Below are 22,284 nucleotides of genomic sequence, written 5' to 3'. Positions count from 1 at the left end.
ACGGACCTGTAGTAATGGCCAGAGCAGAATGGTATCAAATACATTAAACACATGTTTGCTATTAGAGGTCGACCGATTAATTAGGGCCGATTTCAAGTTTTCATAACAATCGGAAATCTGTATTTTTGGACACCGATTTGGCCGATTTTTAAAATATATTTTTTTATGCCTTTATTTAACGAGGCAAGTCCGTTAAGAACACATTCTTATTTTCAATGGCGGCCTAGGAACGGTGGGTTAACTGCCTTGTTCAGGGGCAGAACGACAGATTTTTACCTTGTCAGCTCCGGGATTCAATCTTGCGACCTTACAGTTAACTAGTCCAACGCTCTAACCACCTGCCTCTCATTGCACTCCACGAGGAGCCTGCCTTGCTAGCTAGCATTAAACTTATCTTGTAAAAAAACAATCAATCATAATCACTAGTTAACTACACATGGGTGATGATATTACTAGTTTATCTAGCGTGTCCTGCGTTGCATATAATCGATGCAACGCAGGGGGATGATTTAACAAAAGCGCATTTGCGAAAAAAGCACAATCGTTGCACAACTGTACCTAACCATAAACACCCATGCCTTTCTTAAAATCAATACACAGAAGTATATATTTTAAAACCTGCATATTTAGCTAAAAGAAATCCAGGCAATATTAACCAGGTGAAATTGTGTCACTTCTCTTGCGTTCATTGCATGGAGAGTCAGGGTATATGCAACAGTTTGGGCAGCCTGGCTCGTTGCGAACTAATTAGCTAGAATTTTACGTATTTATGACATAACATTGAAGGTTGTACAATGTAACAGGAATATTTAGACTTAGGGATGCCACCCGTTTAGATAAAATACCGAACGGTTCAGTATTTCACTGAAATAATAAACGTTTTGTTTTCAAAATGATAGTTTCCGGATTCGACCATATTAATGACCTAAGGCTCGTATTTCTGTGTGTTATTATGTTATAATTAAGTCTATGATTTGATAGAGCAGTCTGACTGAGCGATGGTAGGCACCAGCAGACTCGTAAGCATTCATTCAAACAGAACTTTTGTGCGTCTTGCCAGCAGCTCGTTGCTGTGCTTCAAGCATTGAGCTGTTTATGACTTCAAGCCTATCAACTCCCGAGATTAGGCTGGTGTAAACGATGTGAAATGGCTAGCTAGTTAGCGGGGTGCACGCTAATAGCCTTTCAAACATCACTCGCTCTGAGACTTGGAGTAGTTATTCCCCTTGCTCTGCAAGTGCCGCGGCTTTTGCGGAGCGATGGGTAACGATGTTTCGAGGGTGGCTGTTGTCGATGTGTTCCTGGTTCGAGCCCAGGTAGGGGCGAGGAGAGGGACGGAAGCTATACTGTTACACTGGCAGTGCCTATAAGAACATCCAATAGTCAAAGGTATATGAAATACAAAATGGTATAGAGAGAAATAGTCCTATAAATACTATATTAACTACAACCTAAAACCTCTTACCTTGGAATATTGGAGTCTCATGTTAAAAGGAACCACCAACTTCCATATGTTCTCATGTTCTGAGCAAGGAACTTAAATGTTAGCTTTTTTTACATGGCACACACTGCACTTTTAATTTCTTCTGCAACACTTTGTTTTTGCATTATTTAAACCAAATTGAACATTTTTCATTATTTATTTGAGGCTAAATAGATTTTTATTGATGTATTATATATATATATATATATATATATATATATATATATATATATATATATATATATATATATATATATATATATATATATAGTTATAATAAGTGTTCATTCAGTATTGTTGTAATTGTCATTATTACAAATAAAATTATTATTATTATTTATTTATTAATTATTATTTGTATTTTTTTAATCGGCCGATTAGTCGGTATCGACTTTTTTGGTCCTCCAATAATCGGTATCGGCGTTGAAAAATCATAATCGGTCTACCTCTAGTTTCTATGTGTTTTGATGCCATTCCATTTGCCTCATTCCAGCCATTATTATGAGCCACCTCCCCTCAGCAGCCTCCACTGCTTACCAAATATGCAATAAACAATAATAATACAAATTTGTAACACAATTTAATAAAATACACATTTATTTTTCGCCTGTTGTTCCGAGAGCCAATGCTTCAGTACCAGTACCAGCTCAATGTGAAGGGGTACAAGGTATTTGAGGTAGAAAAGTACATGAAGGCAGGGTAAAGTGACTAAGCATCAGGATAGACAATAATACGAATAAATAGAGAACAGAGTAGCAGCAGGCAGCATAGGATGAGTTTGAAAATGTACAGTACCAGTCAAAAGTTTGGACACACCTTCTCATTCAAGGGTTTTTCTTTATTTTTACTATTTTCTACAATGTAGAATAATAGTGAAGACAACAAAACTATGAAATAATACATCAATGGTGTGTATATATAGTCTAGTGAGTGTGCGTAGGGTCAGTGCAAGATAGTTTGGGTACCATTCATTGACTATTTAGCAGTTTGGGTACCATTCATTGACTATTTAGCAGTCTGGCTATTTAGCAGTTTTATGGCTTGGCGGTAGAAGCTGTCTCAGAGCCTGTTGTTTCCGAGAGCCTGTTGTTCCGAGAGCCAATGCTTCAGTACCATCTGCCAAACGGCAGCAGAGTGAACAGTCTATGGCTAGGGTGGGTGGATTTTTGGGCAATTTTTCTGGCCTTCCCCTGACACCACCTGATATAGAGGTCCTGGATGGCAAAGAGCTCAGCCTGTACTAGACTGTCTGCACCACTCTCTGTAGCGCTTTGCGGTCCAGGGTGGTGCATTTGCAATACCAAGCGGTGATACAGCCAGTCAAGATGCTCTCGATTGTGCAGCTGTATAACGTTCTGGAGGATCCGAGGATCGTTTCAGTCGCCTGAGGGGGAAGAGTGGCTGCTGTGCCCTCTTCACTAATGTGAGGGTGCGTGTAAAACCATGTTAAGTCCTTAGTGATGTGGAGGCCAACGAATGTGCAGCTCTCGACCAGCTCCACGACAGCGATGTAGATGGGAGCGTGCTCTCCCCTCTTTCTCCTGTAGTCCACAATCAGCTCCTTGGTCTTACTGATGTTGAGGGAGAGGTTGTTGTCAAGGCACCACACTGCTAAGTCTCTGACCTCCTCCATGTAGGCTGTCTCATTACCATTGTCGTCAGCAAACTTGATGGTGTTGGAATCGTGTGCGGGCCACGCATTCATGGGTGAAAGGGAGTACAGGAGGTGACTAAGAATACAACCCTGAGGGGCAGAGTGTTGAAGGAATGAGTGTTGAAGGAATGTCTATTATACAATTGACTTCAAAAGTCTTATCTACTGTAAGTAACACATGCTCCTGTTGACACACGGAACCAAACGTGCTTTCTAATGTGTGAAGCACTATGTGAATGATTCATGGGGGGAGCGAGAGAGAGAGACCACCCTGAGGCTTAGCTTAACTTCCATTCAACATGATGTTCTCTTTCAGAATAACAATGATTTGCTGTTAGCTTTGGCTCGGCCGAGAGACGCACAGGTCCGGACTGGGCAACCGGAGAAAAAAGGTCCTCCACAGTTTGCTTGCTCGACCCTGCATAAGCTCTCCTCGCCTCCTCAAAGCGGCTTGTTAGCCAAGGATGGGTTTGACGTCCTCCGGTCGAGGAGGACGGGGCAATTTCCAAAGCCCGTGGACTGTGACTAACACCTAATAGGGCGTGCACGAGTTCCAAAGCACTGTTCGTTCTGAGAGCTAGCCCACCTCTTTGTGCAGAGACAGTAAACAAACCAATAACACGAGAGTCTCGACAGACACATTTCTCTGTTAACGGCATGTACCTTCTGGGGTACTTTGTTGTTGTTTTCGTAGAGGAGTGTTCGGGCGTGCATAACAAGGATTCTCCTCAGGGTCTGTGTTTGTTAGAGAAATAGGGTGATTTTACAATAACTGAGGCCTAGTCTGGATTTTTTTTATGGGAGATGGGGAGCAACATTATCTAAATAAATAATAACATCAATTTAATTCACTCTCTTCATCAAAACATTATCACCTCTCCCTGTTTTCTTGTTGTGAGACCTTGGACAACACTAGCAATCAACACTTTTCTAACACACATTGACTGATCACTTACCCATTGTCTCAATCATTTATTTTATTCCTGGTAGATGTGATAGCTGCCTATCAACCGATGAGTGCTACACTTCACGTAGTCATGGCCTGCAAAAAAAGACATATGTGTTACACACCCTCCATATAAGCACCCCCTATTTGACCTTTTTCCACATGAATATGACATCAACATGAAACCATTACGAGTGTTGTTGCAATGCTACTTTTGTCAATCATTATCACATAGGCTACTTAAGTCATTCGGTGTTTATATCCATGTACACTCTGACCAGTGTGTTCTTAAAGGCTGACAGACCATTAAAACATCTCAGCAGCCTACTCTCTGAATTGTCATACTTCACAGGACATCATATAAAATACACCTTTTTATGCTGAATCATTTTTTTATGCTAAAGATGAGAGCTGCTACACTACAGAACAAAGGTTTCGTGCAGGTGCTACAATACTACTAGAAGAAGTAGGTATTTACTAGGCACATGCAGGTTGATGGGGCCTTTGTATTTGACTAATGCTCTTATTCAGGGATTAACATCTGTCAATTGCCATTCCTGGGGCCTTAACTGACATTGGCAATGGCTTTGTGACATGTATGTCACCGCCAGTCATCTGTGTGGCCTTGGCAAAGTCATTTACTATGCATGTTAGGCCAAACAGGCAGGTGTTCTGCTTCTATGCTCAGTAGCCGAATCAATAGCCATATCACATCTCAGTTACTGTAAATCAAGTATCCACTAATACATTAAGAAATGAGTTGTGTGTTACTATAACAAGGCACAGTGATGCTTTTAAAACTGAAAGGTTAAGTGATGCAGATGAAGTCCATGTTCTAATGTGAATGAAATGTCTTCCTTTTATATTGGGACATTTTTTATACATCAAAAGGTACATCGATATACAAATACCTGGAAGTTAAATATTGCATATTTAGTTGGAGTACAGTAAATCATCTTACTAACTGCTTTGTAACCTTGTCATACCCACTCCAGTCAAACCACGCAAGCATTGATAGAAAACGGTTTCTTTAATTGCATATATCCATTATCAATGAGAAGTGGTATGGGGAGGATCTTAATTATTTAATTTTCTTAAATCTTCTATTAGCTCAATCATTAGGTGCAGGTGCACATGCTGAAGAGCCGATTCTCATGGCATTATCAGCCATAGAATAGCCTATATGCCTATCAGTAGGCTATATTTACAGCAAATGTCTATAAACTTACAGACAATAGCCATTTTTGTCACCCATTATAAAAACGAGTTTGAAACCAAAATAGAAACAACTTCAAGCTTTATTTTGGGCCTATCACTTGGTTTGGACAAACAGATTTACTAGTCAATAGGATAATGGTTTCTTGAAGTTTTTTTTCTAGGGATCCCAGCTAGAAAATTTGGTCTTTGTAGTTGTGGGAACATACGTTTTTGGTTTCCAATTGGTTCTGGGAACGAAGCCATATGTTTCCTGACCGGAAAAACGGTAACGTTCTGAGAACTTAAGCGAAAATTTCAATGGAAACAAGCACTCATTAAGATAAGGTGTGGCAAATTAGTGGGAGTGGCCAACACACCTGAACACACTTAACAAGATCGAGAATAGAGTTTTGTTGACGCTGAGAACGGAATGTATCGGTTTTTAAATAACATTCTTACAACGTTACTAATGTTTTCTTATGGTTTTTATGTAACGTTTTCTTAATGTTCTCAGATCATGACTAAATATAACCATGAGGAAACCTGCAGAAAATGTGATGCTGAAGTATTGAAATTCCCACAGATGAACATTGTTTATTAAGGTTCTGTTAAAGTAATGATTGACCCTCACCCTAGTTGTACGAAATGGTCTATGACTCAGTCAGTTTTTGTTGTCTACCTGGTTAAAATACATGGGCAACGATGAGCTGGGTCAACATTAGCCTACTACATCTAGCTGCATACTGAATTTACATCCTTTCAGGGGAACAAAGTATGAATTTATGGTTGGGTCAGAATTGGCGTTATAATCATTGGCCAGTACGGAGAATTAAGTAAAATCCACAAGTCAAAATCCCTAACTCCATCCATGGCTAATTTAGGAAAGAGCCTATTTTAGCTAGCTATCCACCAAAGGAAAACAACACAACAAGAGAAAAAAAACTAGATTTGTTGAATATCATTTGATGTTTTGCTCTAGATGTGATGTGATTAGTGTGAAGCCGAAGCCAAATTCAAAACAGGCTTCCATTGCCACTTTTTTTTTGGTGTGCCAGGACCATTCACAGTTGAGCTCACTCAGTTTAGCTCAAAGCTGATTGGCTATTATATTATATATTTTTTTTAATCAAGGGTGGACAAATGCTCTCTGGCTTCCCTGCATGCAATGCTACAGGCTGCAACAATCTCATGGACTACACATACAGAGACAGAGAGGCGCTGTTTCGCTCGCTCAGATGCTTTCTCTGGAGAGATACATTCAGCCTCTTGTGAATTTAAGGACAATTATGAAAACACAGAGCTGAAATATAAATTGTATATCTTTTTTTTCTTGGTAATTTTTTTGGGGGAAGCATGGCTTCCCATGGCCTCCATCAATACACGCCACTGGCTCTAAGAAACGTTATGTGCTAGCTGGGATAGTTCTACCTATGGATCCATAACACCACTATGGCATAGTTTTCGTTCACCGCTCACTCAAGGCATATTTAACAAACTGAAATGTGTTTGTACAAGTGTCGGCACGGTCTGTTTATACGTTTCCATAGTATTATTTTAAATCTAGCCTCGCCTCGGCAACAGAAGGCAATGAATACAATCCGCTTTTCTCAACTCCCCCTCCTTCTCCATCTCTTCTTCAGGATACTGAATCAACAGGTATTCGACATTATCAGAGACGCCAAAGAAGTTGTATAACGTTGTGACAACGTAATGAAACCGCCCAAGTGCTTGAAACATTCAGACAAAACTATAAACATTTAATATAGACTATGGGAGAGAAAATGCAGATGTCGTTGGAAACATTAACCGCGCCAGCGTCAGAAAACGTAGCCTTTACAATAGCAACACTGTTGCTCAAAATCCAAACTCGGAATTCAGCGTTACGTATGTATCGGAAAAGCTTATTAACTTTTATCTTGCCAAATGCATTGAAAGGACTATTATAGGAACGAAGGAAACTTACACAGGCGTTGACCCTTGGCTGGCGGCTTACACAGGACGTGTCCTGTTGTACTCCGGCTAACGGCGCATAGACTGGGCTTAAAGATGGGGCGTATTGTAACTCGATATTCTATAGACATTTGCAGCAACAGCGTCACCGAGAGCTGAGATCGAGACCAGCTATGGGAGAGACGGTGGAAGTTTATTGGGAGGTCACAAGCGCCGCTTGGTGGATACCATGACAACTAGGCCTAAAGTGCAGCCTGCTGTTCTGCATCTCAATCATCTCAAGTATTGCACTCAGACAGACTTGATTTGTGATTTATTTCATATGCATTGGGCAATTTTATAAGGGGGTCTATTTTTATAATCATGGGTATTGCAAAAGGCATGTCTGCTATTGCATACATTCAAACACCATGCATAAAAAGTATAATGGGGGCGGGCGTAGGCAGAACATGCAATGCAATGTAACTTAATAACACAGACTTTCACAATGTTGCAGGTAACATCAATGCTTGAAGAAATGTTCCCTGGCAAGAATGAGAATGATAAACAATAGATAAGACTTGTACCCCCAGTCTTATCTATTTGTCAAAACATAGATAACACATCTTTATCTTTCCATCTGTCCTTCGCATTGTGAAGTTCTGATGTCCTGTGTTATTCTGATTACTCACAGCGTAGGGGTCCTGAAACCTATTCAAGCTGATGCAGAATTGTTTCTCAATATACTTCAGTATGTATGCCTATCAATAAAGTCAGTGATCTCAATCATTAAGAAATAACTCCTTAAAGGGGAAATCCGCTGATGCTACAGTCATTTTTGGACGAATACATTAATGATATAGAGTACCAGTCAAAGTTCGAACACACCTACTCATTCAAGGGTTTTTCTTTATTTTTTACATTGAATAATAATAGTGAAGACATCAAAACTATGAAATGACACATATGGAATGATGTAGTAACCAAAACATGTTTTATATTTGAGATTCTTCAAAGTAGCCACCCTTTGCCTTGATGACAGCTTTGCACACTCTTGGCATTCTCTCAACCAGCTTCATGAGGTAGTCACCTGGAATGCATTTCAATTAACAGGTGTGCCTTGTTAAAAGTTCATTTTAATGCGTTTGAGCCAATCAGTTGTGCTGCTACATGGTAGGGGTGGTATACAGAAGAGAACAGCTAAAATAAGCAAAGAGAAACGAGAGTCCATCATTACTTTAATACATGAAGATCAGTCAATGTGGAACATTTCAGTCGCAAAAACCATTGAGCGCTATGATGAAACTGTCTCTCATGAGGACCGCCATAGGAAAGGAAGACCCAGAGTTACCTCTGCTGCAGAGGATAAGTTCATTAGAGTTACCAGCCTCAGAAATTGCAGCCCAAATAAAAGCTTCACAGAGTTCAAGTAACAGACACTGCTCAACATCAACTGTTCAGAGGAGACTGCATGAATCAGGCCTTCATGGTTGAATTGCTGCAAAGAAACCACAACTAAAGAACACCAATAAGAAGAAGAGACTTGCTTGGGCCAAGAAACATGAGCAATGGACATTAGACCGGTGTAATTCTGTCCTTTGGTCTGATGAGTCCAAATATCAGATTTTTGGTTCCAACCACCGTGTCTTTGTGAGACGCAGAGTAGGTGAACGGATGATCTCTGCATGTGTGCTTCCCACCGTGAAGCATGGAGGAAGATGTGTGATGTTGGTGGGGTGCTTTGCTGGTGACCCTGTCTGTGAAACCATCTGGTTTGCACTTAGTGGGACCATCATTGTTTTTCAACAGGACAATGACCCAACACACCTCCAGGCTGTGTAAGGGCAATTTGACCAAGACTGAGTGTGAGGAATCAAATAAAATACAATTTTATTGGTCACATACACATGGTTGGTTATTGTTATTGCGAGTGTAGTGAAATGCGTATGCTTCTAGATTCGACAGTGCAGCAGTATCTAACAGGTAACATCCAACAATTCCACAACAAAACATAATATCTAACAAATTCCACAACAAAACCTAATACACCCAATCTAGTTAAGGAATGGGATATGAATATATAAGTATAAAATACAGTGTCTAGAAAAAGTATGTGAACCCTTTCGATTGGGCATCAAATTTGATCTGATCGTCATCTAAGTCACAACAATAGATAAACATAGTGTTCTTAAAACTAATAACACACAAATTATTGTATTTTTCTTGTCTGTATTGAACACATCATTGAAACATTCACAGTGTAGCTGGAAAGGGTTACAAAAGTATCTCTAAAAGCCATGATGTTCATCAGTCCATGGTAAGAAAGTTCAGCACTGTTGCTAGTCTCCCTAGGATCTGTCCTGCAAACATGACTACAAGAGCACAGCACAGAATGCTCAATGAGGTTAAGAAGAATTCTAGAGTGTCAGCTAAAGACATTCAGAAATCTCTGGAACATGCTAGCATCTCTGTTGATGAGTCTACGATACGTAAAACACTAAACAAGAGGACACCACGGAAGAAGCCACTGCTCTCCCCCCAAAAAACATTGCTGCACATCTCAAGTTTGCAAAAGTGCACCTGAATGTTCCACAGCACTACTGGCGGAGAAAAAAAGGCATAGCACACCAACATCAAATCCTCATCCCAACTGTAAAGTATGGTGGAGGGAGTATCATGGTTTGTGGCTGCTTTGCTGCCTCAGGGCCTGGACAGCTTGCTGTCATCGACGGAAAAATGAATTCCCAAGTTTATCAAGACGTTTTGCAGGAGAATGTAAGGCTCTCTGTCCGCCAATTGAAGCTCAACAATAGTTGAGTGATGCAACTGGACAATGACCCAAAACACAGAAGTAAATTAACAATAGAATGGCTTCAACAGAAGAAAATGCGCCTTCTGGAGTGGCCCAGTCAGAGTCCCGACCTCAACCCGATTGAGATGTTGTGGCATGACCTCAAGAGAGCAGTTCACACCAGACATCCCAAGAATATTGCTGAACTGAAACAGTTTTGTAAAGAGGAATGGTCCAAAATTCCTCCTGACCGTTGTGTAGGTCTGATCCGCAACCAGAGAAAACATTTGGTTGAGATTATTGCTGCCAAAGTAGGGTCAACCAGTTATTAAATCTAAGGGTTCACATACTTTTTCCACCCGGCACTGAATGTTTACACGGTGTGTTCAATAAAGACATGAAAACGTATAATTGTTTGTGTGTTATTACTTCAAGCGTACTGTGTTTGTCTATTGTTGTGACCTAGATGAAGATCAGATCAAATTGTATGACCAATTTATGCAGAATTCCAGGTATTTCCAAAGGGTTCACATACTGTATATGGATGAGCAGTGACAGAGCGGTTAAGAGGCTGTAAGGTTCTGCTTTTATTTTCTTAGTCAACCTTGTGTTCTTTTTCTTTGTGTTCTTGAACGTAGCCCTGTTTCTTTGTGTTCTGGAACATAGCCGTGTCTTTCCTTTTTGTTCATTGATTTCACCTGTGTTGGTTTCTCATCAGCTCCCTATTTAGTTAAATTCTTTCTGTTTGTTTGGTTGTGAGGTATTGTTTGTTTTTGAATGCCTACCTGTGTTTGACCATTGCCTGCCTGTGACCACAATTCCTGGCTTAATAAACATCTGCTGCGCTCGGCGCGTGAATCTACACTTTTTTCGACCCCCTTTTCATTACAGATGCAATAGATAATAAAGAATAGATAGTGAAGGATACATTATATACATATGAGATGAGTAATGCGAGATATGTAAACATGATTAAAGTGTCTAGTGTTCCATTTATTAAAGTGGCCAATGATATCAAGTCTGTAAGTTGGCAGTCACTTCTCTGTGCTAGTGGTGGCTGTTTAACAATCTGATGGCCTTGAGATAGAAGCTGTTTGTCAGTCTCTCTGTCCCAGCTTTGATGCACCTGTACTGACCTCACCTTCTGGATGGAAGCCCGGTGAACAGGTAGTGGCTCGGGTGGTTATTGTCCTTGATTATCTTTTTTGCCTTCCTGTGACAACGGGTGTTGTAGGTGTCCTGGAGGGCAGCTAGTTTGCCCCAGTGATGCGTTGTGCAGACCGCACCACCCTCTGGAGAGCCTTGCAGTTGTGGGCGATGCAGTTGCCATACCAAGCGGTGATGCAGCCCGACAGGATGCTCTCAGTTGTGCACCTGTAAAAGTTATTGAGGGTTTTAGGTGACAAGCCACATTTATTTCAGCCACCTGAGGTTGAAGAGGCGCTGTTGCCCTTCTTCACCACAATGTCTGTGTGCGTGGACCATTTCAGTTTGTCTGCGATATGTACACCGAGTAACTTAACTTTCCACCTTCTCCACTGCTGTCCCGTCGATGTGGACAGGGGGGTGTTCCCTTTTCTGTTTTCTGAAATACACGATCATCTAGTTTGTTTTTCTGACATTGGGTGAGAGGTTATTTTTCAGACACCACACCCCAAGGTGCCTCCCCTCCTCCCTGTAGGCTGTCTCGTCGTTGTTGGTAATCAAGCCTACCACTGTTGTGTCGTCTGCAAACTTGATGATGGAATTGGAGGCGTGCATGGCCACGCAGTTGTGGGTGAACAGGGAGTACAGGAGGCTGAGAACTTACCCTTGTGTGACGCTATACCCAAATTGAAGTGGGTCTAGGGTGACAGGTAGGGTGAAGGTTATATGATCCTTGACTAGTCTCTCAAAGCACTTCATGATGACAGAAGTGAGTGCTACGGGGCAATAGTCACTTAGTTCAGTTATCTTAGCTTTCTTGGGAACAGAAACAATGGTGGCCATCTTGAAGCATGTGGGGACAGCAGACTGCGATTGGGATTGATTAAATATGTCCGTAAACACACCAGCCAGCTGGTCTGCGCATCTCTGAGGACGAGGCTAGGGATGCCGTCTGGGCTGGCAGCCTTGCGAGGGTTAACACGTTTAAATGTTTTACTCACGTTGGCCACAGAGGAGGAGAGCCCACAGTCTTTGGTAGTGGGCAGCGTCGGTGGCACTGTTTAGTTCTCAAAGCACGCAAAGAAGTTGTCTGGAAGCAAGACATCGATGTCCGCGATGGTGCTGGTTTTCTTTTTGTAATCCGTGATTGTCTGTAGACCCTGCCACATACATCTCGTGTTTGGGCCATTGAATTGCGACTCAACTTTGTCTCTATACTGACACTTTGCTTGTTTGATTGCCTTACGGTGGGAATAACTACACTGTTTGTATTTGGCCATATTTCCATTCGCCTTGCCATGATTAAATGCGGTGGTATGTGCTTCCAGTTTGGCGCGAATGCTGCCATTAATCCATGGTTTCTGGTTAGGGAAAGTTTTAATAGTCTCAGTGGGTACAACATCTCCCATACACTTCCTTATAAACTCACTCACCAAGTCAGTGTATATGTCAATGTTATTATTTGAGGCTACCCGGAACATATCCCAGTCCACGTGATTGAAGCAATCTTGAAGTGTGGAATCTGATTGGTCAGACCAGCGTTGGATAGACCTAAGCAGGGGGTCTTCCTGTTTTAGTTTCTGCCTATAGGAGGGGAGCAACAAGATGGAGTCATGGTCAGATTTTCCAAAGGAGGGCGAGGGAGGGCCTTGTATGCATCACGGAAGTTAGAGTAGCAATGGTCGAGCATGCTACTCGCTCGTGTTTAGCAATCGATATGCTGATAGAATTTAGGGAGCCTTTTTCTCAAATTAGCCTTGTTAAAATCCCCAGCTACAATAAATGCAGCCTTAGGATATATGGTTTCCAGTTTACATAAAGTCCAGTGAAGTATAGGTAGGTATCCTCTTGCGGGGGGATATACACGGCTGCAGTTGTGGATTTAGGTATAGGCGACATGGGGGCGGCACGGGGCGACCGCACCAAAACATTTTAATGGTGACATTTGCGAGATCAGTTTTCTATCTCTCATTTGCACGTCACATCAATGATATCATGTCACCGTGTGGGACTGTGGGTCAATTAACCTTGTCGGAGTGGGAGCCTTGATTCTAGTTTGTGAGCTTGGCAGGCTACTGCCTGGGAAGGTTTCCCACTCAGAAGTACAAGATGGAGAGGGGGGCGGGGGTAGGTTGACCTCAGTTCTCCCCACTGGATGCCCGAGGTAGGGGGAGCGGGGGAATCAATCAAATAGTGCACCTCTAACTTTGTACAGTACTAATGCGGTTTTAAAATCAGTCACACTATGAAATGCTACCAAATGAACCACAATTCATTCATAATACTGTGAAAATATAGTTTGACAGACATATTGTTGCATTTTTTCTGGTTTGTGCGAAATCGTTAAGAATAATATAAAACCAGTCTGCACACCACCAAGGTGAATTGGTTTAGTCTTGACTCTTGGTTGACAGTGTTGGGGGATGGGCAATGTATTGATGCTCGAGTGCCAAATCAACACAAATGTGTTTATTTTGGTATTTGACACTTCTTTTTGATATTTGAGTCTTGTCTTTGTATATATTTTTATATTTATATAGTTTTAAATGTTATGATTATTTATTTTGTGTTGTTCCAAAAGTCTGAATAAAAATTACAGTTATCGCAGAATGGTGCTTTTTTTTGTTGGTGGGGGGGACTGCCACTGCACGGCTGGGACGATAACCGAGGAGATAATACGGTCGGCATTTGATTGTGAGGAATTCTAGGTAAGGTGAACAAAAGGACTTGAGTTCCTGTATGTTGTTACAATTACACCATGAGTAGTTAATCATAAAACATACATCCCCGCCCTTTTTCTTACGGGAGAGACGTCTATTCCTGTCGCTGCGATGCACTGAAAATCCTGTTGGCTGTATGGACTCTGACAGCATGTCCCCAGCTGGCCATGTTTCCGTGAAACAGAGTATGCTACAATCCCAGAACTCTCTTTGGAAAGCAACTCTTGTCCTGATTTCGTCAACTTTGTCAACTAGGGACTGGACATTAGCGAGTAATATACTCGGAAGTGGTGGGTGGTGTGTGCGCATCCGAAGCCTCACCAGAAGACCGCTCCGGCACCCTCTTCTCTGGAGGCGTTGTTTTGGGTCGGCCTTCAAATGCCCTGGGAGGTGCACAGTTTCCTAAGGACTAGAAGCGAAGTTGCCATCTCTATCGGCGCCATCTTGCTACATCAGATGACCTGGCCTCCACAGTCACCCAACCTCAATTCAATTGAGATGGTTTGGAATGAGTTGGACCGTAGGGAGAAGGAAAAGCAACCATCAAGTGCTCAGCATTGTGGGAACTCCTTCAAGCATTCCAGGAGAAGCTGGTTGAGAGAATGCCATGAGTGTGCAAAGCTGGCAAAGGGTGGCTACTTTGAAGAATCTCAAATATTAAATATAAACAAATCAATATATATATATATATATATATATATATACACACACAATTTATCGGCATCGGGGCTTTATCGGCATGGGAAACATATGTTTACATTACCAAAGCAAGTGGAAAAAAACATTGCGCTATTTCGGCTAACAGATATCAAATCAAATTGCAATGGTCGTACACATATTTTGTAGATGTTATCGCAGGTGCAGCGAAATGCTTGTAAATATGGGAGTTTATCAATGCTTGATTTGTTTTCAAATTCTTTGTGGGTCTGTAATCTGTAGGAAATATCTGTCTCACACGCACACTATTTTCTTTACAATCCTTGTGGGGACCAAACAATTGACTCCCATTCAAAATCATACTTTCCCTATCCGTAACCCTTAAACTAGCCCTAAACTTAACCACTGACCCCTAACCCTAAAACCTAATACCTAACCCTAATTCTAACCGTAACACTAATTGTAACCCTCACCCTTAACCTTACCCCTTAGGCGTGTGGGGACTGGCGAATTGTTCCCACTTGTCTAGATGTTTCTTGTTTTACTATCCTTCTGAGGAGTTCTGGTCCCCACAAGGATAGTAAAATCAAAACTACACACACACACAAATACCAATTGCAGGGATGTGTGACCAAAATACACACAGCATGTATTAGCCAGGTGCAGATGAGCATGAAAATGTATGAAGCATTATGTGATCATGATGTGGAAAACATTTAAATAGAATGCCTTTAGGTTCACCTTGGAAAGGACATGACATGCTATTCAAACTAAGATTTTCTGTCTATTTCCTGTTTATAGGATCATGTGCTCCATTTCAGACCCAGATGTGCAAAGCTTATAAAATTTTGATATGAGAGAGAGCTGTTACTCAAAGTTAAATGTATCAAATGCCTGTGGGGACAAACTTCCTTTTTATCTGTTAAATTGTGATTCAGCAGCAAATCTGACCTGGGGATAAAATCTAATCAAAATCAAATCACATTTTATTGGTCACATACACATATTTAGCAGCTGTTATTGCGGATATAGTGAAATGCTTGTGTTCCTGTTGTGGTTTTATCCTTGAAGAAGCGAACAGCGATGTAACAGTTTGGTTTTGGTTTCGTTGTGGTAACATGAAGGAAGTTAATGAAGAAAGTTCCTCCTCTATCCATTAATTCATGTGGGTATCAATACAACTTGAATTTGAACTAAAATCCTGCATTCCCACTCATTGAAATGTAGCAATACAATTGTAGACTTGTACACGTTCTAAGATTAGGGGAGGTGTTTGTGTACTGTCGTCCCACTGATCAGAGCAGCAAAGCTCAACTAGATAGCATGGTTGAATTTGAGATAGATACTGAACACGTGTGTCAGGTCTCAGAGGTAATGCCTAGGCTTTAGCTCAGTGGTGGTCCCATAGGTTGATACAATAAACTGTCTAGGAATCTAAAATGCACGACTGAACAAGAACATCCTGTTTTAAAAGCAGCATGGGTGGGAAAAGAGATTTAGCAAAAAGTGTCCCAAAATGATCTGAATCACACTTGAAAAATGAGCAACTGTATCATATAAAGGGTCGCAAAACGGTTTGGCAAACCATATGTTATGACCTTTTATATCACCCTTCAAGGAGTGACTTTGTGTATAAATTATTTGTGTAGCATCTATACCGTACAATGTATACACTGAACAAAAATATAAACTAAACATGTAAAGTGTTAGTCCTCATGTTTCCATGAGCTGAAATAAAAGATCCCAGAAATGTTCCATACGAACAAAAAGCTTATTTCTCTAAAATGTTTTTAAATCCCTTAGTGAGCATTTCTCTTTTGCCAAGATGATCCATCCACCTGGCAGGAGTGGCATATCAAGAAGCTGATTAAACAGCATGATCATTACACAGGTGCACCTTGTGCTGTGGACAATAAAATGCCAATCTAAAATGTGGAGTTTTGTCACACAACACAATGCCACAGATGTCTCAAGTTGAGGGAGCGTGCAATTGGCATGCTAACTGCAGGAATGTCCACCAGAGCTGTTGCCAAAGAATGTTATGTTAATTTCTCTACCATAAGCCGCCTCCAACGTTGTTTCAGAGAATTTGGCAGTATGTCCAACTGGACTCACAACCGCAAACCACATGTATGGGGTTGTGTGGGCAAGCAGTTTGCTGACATCAATGTTGTGAACAGAGTGACCCATGGTGGCGGTGATGTTAATGTATCGGCGGGCATAAGCTACATACAACAGACACAATTGCATTTTATTGATGGCCATTTGAATGAACAGAGATACAAGATCTTAAGGCCCATTGTCCTGCCGTACATCTGCCGCCATCAATTCATGTTTCAGCATGATAACGCACGGCCCCATGTCACAAGGATCTGTACACAATTCTTGGAAACTGTAAAGGTCCCAGTTCTTCTATGGCCTGCATACTCACCAGACATGTCACCCATTGAGCATGTTTGGGATGTTCTGGATCGACACGTACGACAGCGTGTTCCAGTTCCTGCAAATATCCTGCAACTTCGCACAGCCATTGAAGAGGAGTGGGACAATATTCCACAGGTGACAATCAGGAGCCTGATCAACTACAGTATATGCGAAGGAAATGTGTCGTGCTGCATGAGGCAAATGCAGTGCGATGACTGGTTTTCTGATCCAGGCCCTTACATTTATTGTAAGGTATCTGTGACACAGATACATATCTGTATTCCCAGTCATTTGAAATCCATAGATTAGGGCCTAATTTATTTATTTAAATTGACTGATTTTCTTATATGAACTGTAACTCAGTAACATCTTTGAAATTGTTGTATGTTGCGTTTATATTTTTGTTCCGTATAGATAGATACCCACCTTGCCAGTTATTTGCCCACCAGTGCCACTGCTTGTTCCGCAACAAATTAGCGCATACAATTTCCAATGTTATGCGCTAAAACGGAACATTACTGTTAAAATAACTGTACTTACTGTTATTAGCTGTATACGTGACAGATCTCTGTAGGGCTATGTTATAATGTGCATTTTCTTGATGACTTGTTGCTAAGTTTTTATCTTCTTTAGGGAGCTTGTTAAATGTGTCTATGTGGGGTACTAAACTTAATTTCAACCTTCACAGTTCAAACTGCACTAAAGCTATATCTATAACTTATGTTTTTTTGAGGGCAAATGTGAGTGAGATTTTTCTGTTGAATTTAATAAAAAGACTGTAGTACATAAATTGTCACGCCTAATCCCGCTCCCCCTCCCCTGCGCTTGAAGGCACCAGGCTCCTGTCACGGCTCTCATCGTAATGAGGATCAGACCAAAGCGCAGCGTGGTACGTGTCCATGATTTTATTTGATCACAAAACACTCGAACAAACTCAACAAGCGCGAAAACCGAAACAGTTCTGTAAGGTGCATAAACTATACAGAAAACAACTACCCACAAAACACAGGTGGGGAAAAAGGCTGCCTAGGTATGATTCCCAATCAGAGACAACGATAGACAGCTGTCCCTGATTGAGAACCATACCCGGTTCTCAAAACATTGAAATAAAGAAACTAGAATGCCCACCCTAGTCACACCCTGGCCTTACCAAAATAGAGAATAAAAGCCTCTCTATGGCCAGGGCGTGACAGCTCCCCAGCAGTACGCACTACTGCCACCATCAGTATGCACACCTGCCTTTCCCTGTCATGCCATCAGCGTATTATTGGACTCAATCACCTGTTCATTCAGTTCCCCGCTGCTGCATTAATTGTTGTATGTCCTTATGTTACCCGATGCTGACGCTGTTCCTGTTCTGTTCTATGTCCGGTCAAAATTAAATGTTGATTACTCATACCTGCTTCTCATCTCCATCATCGGTCCTTACATAAATATTCCTGTCAATCAGGGCTGCGGTCAATTCCATTTAAATTCCAGACAATTAAGGAAGTAAACTGAAATTCCAATTCCAATGTTTTTTGAATGTTTTGTTTTATTGAATTGCCACAGCACCCCACAAACAACAGAAACAAAACAAAAACAGACACTATACAACACATTCCCCAAGGTGATCAACATGGTTTCCAAATTTCGTAAAACACTTTGAATTTTTCAGTTTTTTTTTTAAACTTTGTAATATGCAACATCTAATGGGATGTAGCTAGATAGTTCATTCCTCCAGTTTGTTATTGAGGGTGATTATGAGGCTTTTGTTACGACTTCTGCCGAAGTCAGCCCCTCTCCTTGTTCGGGCAGCGTTCGGAGATCGACGTCACCGGATTTCTAGCCATCTCTGCTCGATTTTTCGTATATCCATTTGTCTTGTCTGGTTTCTATACACACCTGGTTTACATTTCCCCAATGAAGCCACTTGTATTTAACCCTCTGTTTCCCATCATGTGTTGTGTGTAATTGTTCTCATGTTAGGTGGTGTTAGTTTATGCGCTCTACTTTTATGTTCCGTTTTTTGACTGCGTTTTTTTCATGTAGTGCTCTCGTCTTTGGAACTATAATAAAGTGCGCCTGTTCATTGATATCTGCTCTCCTGCACTTGACTTCGCCTCCAATACACCATCCTGACAGCTTTCCAATTGATTGATATAATCTCAGCAAAAAAATAAACTTTTTCAGGACCCTGTCTTTCAAAGATAATTTGTAAAAATCCAAATAACTTCACAGATCTTCATTGCAAAGTGTTTAAACACTGTTTCCCATGCTTGCTCAATGACCCATAAACAATTAATGAACATGCACCTGTGGAACGGTCGTTAAGACACTAACAGCTTACAGACGGTAGGCAATTAAGGTCACAGTTATGAAAGCTTAGTACATTGAAGGGCCTTTCTACTGACTCTGAAAAACACCAAAAGAAAGATGCCCAGGGTCCATGCTCATCTGCGTGAACGTGCCTTAGGCATGCTGCAAGGAGGCATGAGGACTGCAGATGTGGCCAGGGCAATATATTGCAATGTCCGTACTGTGAGACGCCTAAGACAGTGCTACAGGGAGACAGGATGGACAGCTGATCGTCCTCTCAATGGCAGACCACATGTAACAACACCTGCACAGGATATGTACATCCGAACATCACACCTGCGGGACAGGTACAGGATGGCAACAACTGCCCGAGTTACACCAGGAATGCACAATCCCTCCATCAGTGCTCAGACTGTCCGCAATAGGCTGAGAGAGGCTGGACTGAGGGCTTGTAGGCCTGTTGTAAGGCAGGTCCTCACCAGACATCACCGGCAACAACGTCGCCTATGGGCACAAACCCACCATCGCAGGACCAGACAGGACTGAGTCGCGGTTTTGTCTTACATGGGGTGATGATCGGATTTGCATTTATCGCCGAAGGAATGAGCGTTACACCAAGGCCTGTACTCTGGAGCGGGATCCATTTGGATGTGGAGGGTCCGTCATGGTCTGGGGCGGTGTGTCACAGCATCATCGGACAGAGCTTGTTGTCATTGCAGGCAATCTCAACGCTGTGTGTTACAGGGAAGACATCCTCCTCCCTCATGTGGTACCCTTCCTGCAGGCTCATCCTGACATGACCCTCCAGCATGACAATGCAACCAGCCAAACTGCTTGTTCTGTGTGTGATTTTCTGCAAGACAAGAATGTCAGTGTTCTGCCATGGCCAGCAAAGAGCCCGGATCTCAATCCCATTGAGCACGTCTGGGACCTGTTGGCTCAGAGGGTGAGGGCTAGGGCCCTTCCCCACAGAAATGTCCAAGAACTTGCAGGTGCCTTGGTGGAAGAGTGGGGTAGCATCTCACAGTAAGAACTGGCAAATCTGGTGCAGTCCATGAGGAGGAGAGGCACTACAGTACTTAATGCAGCTGGTGGCCACACCAGATACTGATTGTTACCTTAGATTTTGACCCCCCACCCCCCCTTTGTTCAGGGACACATGATTCCATTTCTGTTAGTCACATGTCTGTGGAACTTGTTCAGTTTAAGGCTGTTGTTGAATCTTATGTTCATACAAACATGTACACATGTTAAGTCTGCTGAGAATAAACGCCGTTGACAGTGAGGACGTTTCTTTTTTTTGCTGAGTTTATATTTATTTGCACTAATTAGACCTAGATTACAAAACGTTCTCTGATATTGATCAACAATGTTTACATTCCCCAACAGACATAATCATGGAGATGGATGTATGTCAGTTCCTAGACAGAATGAAATGATGAATTCTACAGCATCATGTGTCCAATACTAGTAAAATAAATTATAGAGAATGTTCTGGTTCAGAGAAAAACATTAAAATGTCATCTGCATAAAATTATATCACATGTTGATCTCCACCAATCTCTATGCCCCGGATTGAACCGTGAGTTCTAATTATTGAGGCTAGGGGTTCTGTGGCTGCTGAAAATAAATAACTAGACAAAGGTCCCTGTTTTGTCCCTCTTGATAACTTCAATGATTCAGAGATCTGTCCATTTGTTTGTAAAGATGCTTTGGTGCATCTTTGTACAACAGCTTAATCCAGGAAAAATATACCAGACCTAAACCAAACTTTTTAAAACAGCCACCAAATATGCCATTCCACCCTATCGAATGCTTTTTCAGCATCTGTTGATACTGTCACCATGGGAGCATTCAAGTTCTTATATTGAGGAAAAACAAAAACGGTAGAGATTATCTAAAGACATCCTGTTCTGTATAAACCCTGTTTGATCTGAGTGAATCAACTTTTGTATTACTGTTTCTATGAGAAAAGCCAATAGTTTAGCAATGATTTTATAATCCACATTCAAGAGTGATACTGGGCAGAAGGATCCACATGACAATGGATCCTTCTCTTTCTTTTTAAGTAGGGTGATTGTAGCCAAACAGAATGACCGGGGAAGTACATTTTTCTCTAGAGCTGCTGTGATCATAATTAACATAGACTTTGGTAATTTGGGACGATGTCCCGTTTTGTAGATTATTGATGTCCTCCAACAATTCACCTGAGGTTATGTTAATATCCAAGTGTATTTATTTTGGATTACTTAAAAATGTGTAAAATGATCTGAAAGGAAATTGTCTGTATCTTCCTTTAAACTTTTGTTTTCGGATTGATACAGTTTGTGATAAAAAATGTTAAGACAGAGTTGATTTCAGAAGGATCCATTGTTATGTATCAATTGGGGTTTGAATGCTATGGATGGTACGTTCCTCTTCCTCTTTCTTAATTTGCCCATTTTCCCTGCACTTTCACCTTTCTCAACATATTGTTGCTTGGATTTCATGGCAGAAATCTGATTTCATGCAGATCAGGTGTTTATTGTGTTATATTCAAGCTTCAACTGTTGAAGGGTGTTAGTGGTTCTATTTAAACTGTGTTTTTCTGGATTTTCTGTTGTAGTATTTCTCTTTCTTTATGGGTTTTATTTTTCTATTGTAAAGAGTATTCAATGCTTTTCAATGAGAACATTTTTGGAATTGGAATTTGGTTTACTTTCTGAATGAACTGGAATTAAAAAGGGATTGACCCCAACCCTGCTGTCAATATTACTGGCCTGTTTGATATTCAACAATGTCATATCTCCCTCTGACATTCATTGAGTTGACATTCAGCTTTAAACAAGGACGTGCCATTTCAAGTGATACACCACATTGCAAATTGATTATGAAATTCTGACTCACTGAGAACACAGGCGTAAATTGATCTGTCCGCGTGGTGTTATGCTGGCCTTCCAGTGTTAGGGTGGGTGTTGCAGTGAGGAGGCAGGTATTATGATGTTTGTGAAGTGTAATGCCTTGAGTGAGGGCTTTTATTAGTGGAGAAGCTAATGGCGC

The 22,284-nt window shown here is 41.3% G+C and overlaps 1 protein-coding gene across 8 annotated transcripts in view; it reads right to left on the bottom strand.

Annotated features, from left to right (window-relative positions):
* LOC110531733 (multiple PDZ domain protein) overlaps positions 1–7,378 on the bottom strand; it is a 63,031-nt gene extending 55,653 nt beyond the window's left edge. For all 8 annotated transcript variants that reach the window (XM_036987557.1, XM_036987560.1, XM_036987561.1 and 5 more), the window contains exons 1-2: positions 7,244–7,378; positions 4,094–4,179 (exon numbers count right to left, since the gene is read on the bottom strand). In XM_036987557.1, coding sequence (XP_036843452.1) covers positions 4,094–4,109 — 16 coding nt within the window. In that variant the 5' untranslated portion in view covers positions 4,110–4,179; positions 7,244–7,378. The remainder of the gene's footprint in view (positions 1–4,093; positions 4,180–7,243) is intronic.
* Positions 7,379–22,284: the final 14,906 nt, after the last annotated feature.

The sequence above is a fragment of the Oncorhynchus mykiss genome, chromosome 9, assembly GCF_013265735.2.
Source record: "Oncorhynchus mykiss isolate Arlee chromosome 9, USDA_OmykA_1.1, whole genome shotgun sequence".
Lineage (NCBI taxonomy): Eukaryota > Metazoa > Chordata > Actinopteri > Salmoniformes > Salmonidae > Oncorhynchus > Oncorhynchus mykiss.
This window is presented reverse-complemented; position numbering and strand designations above follow the sequence as displayed.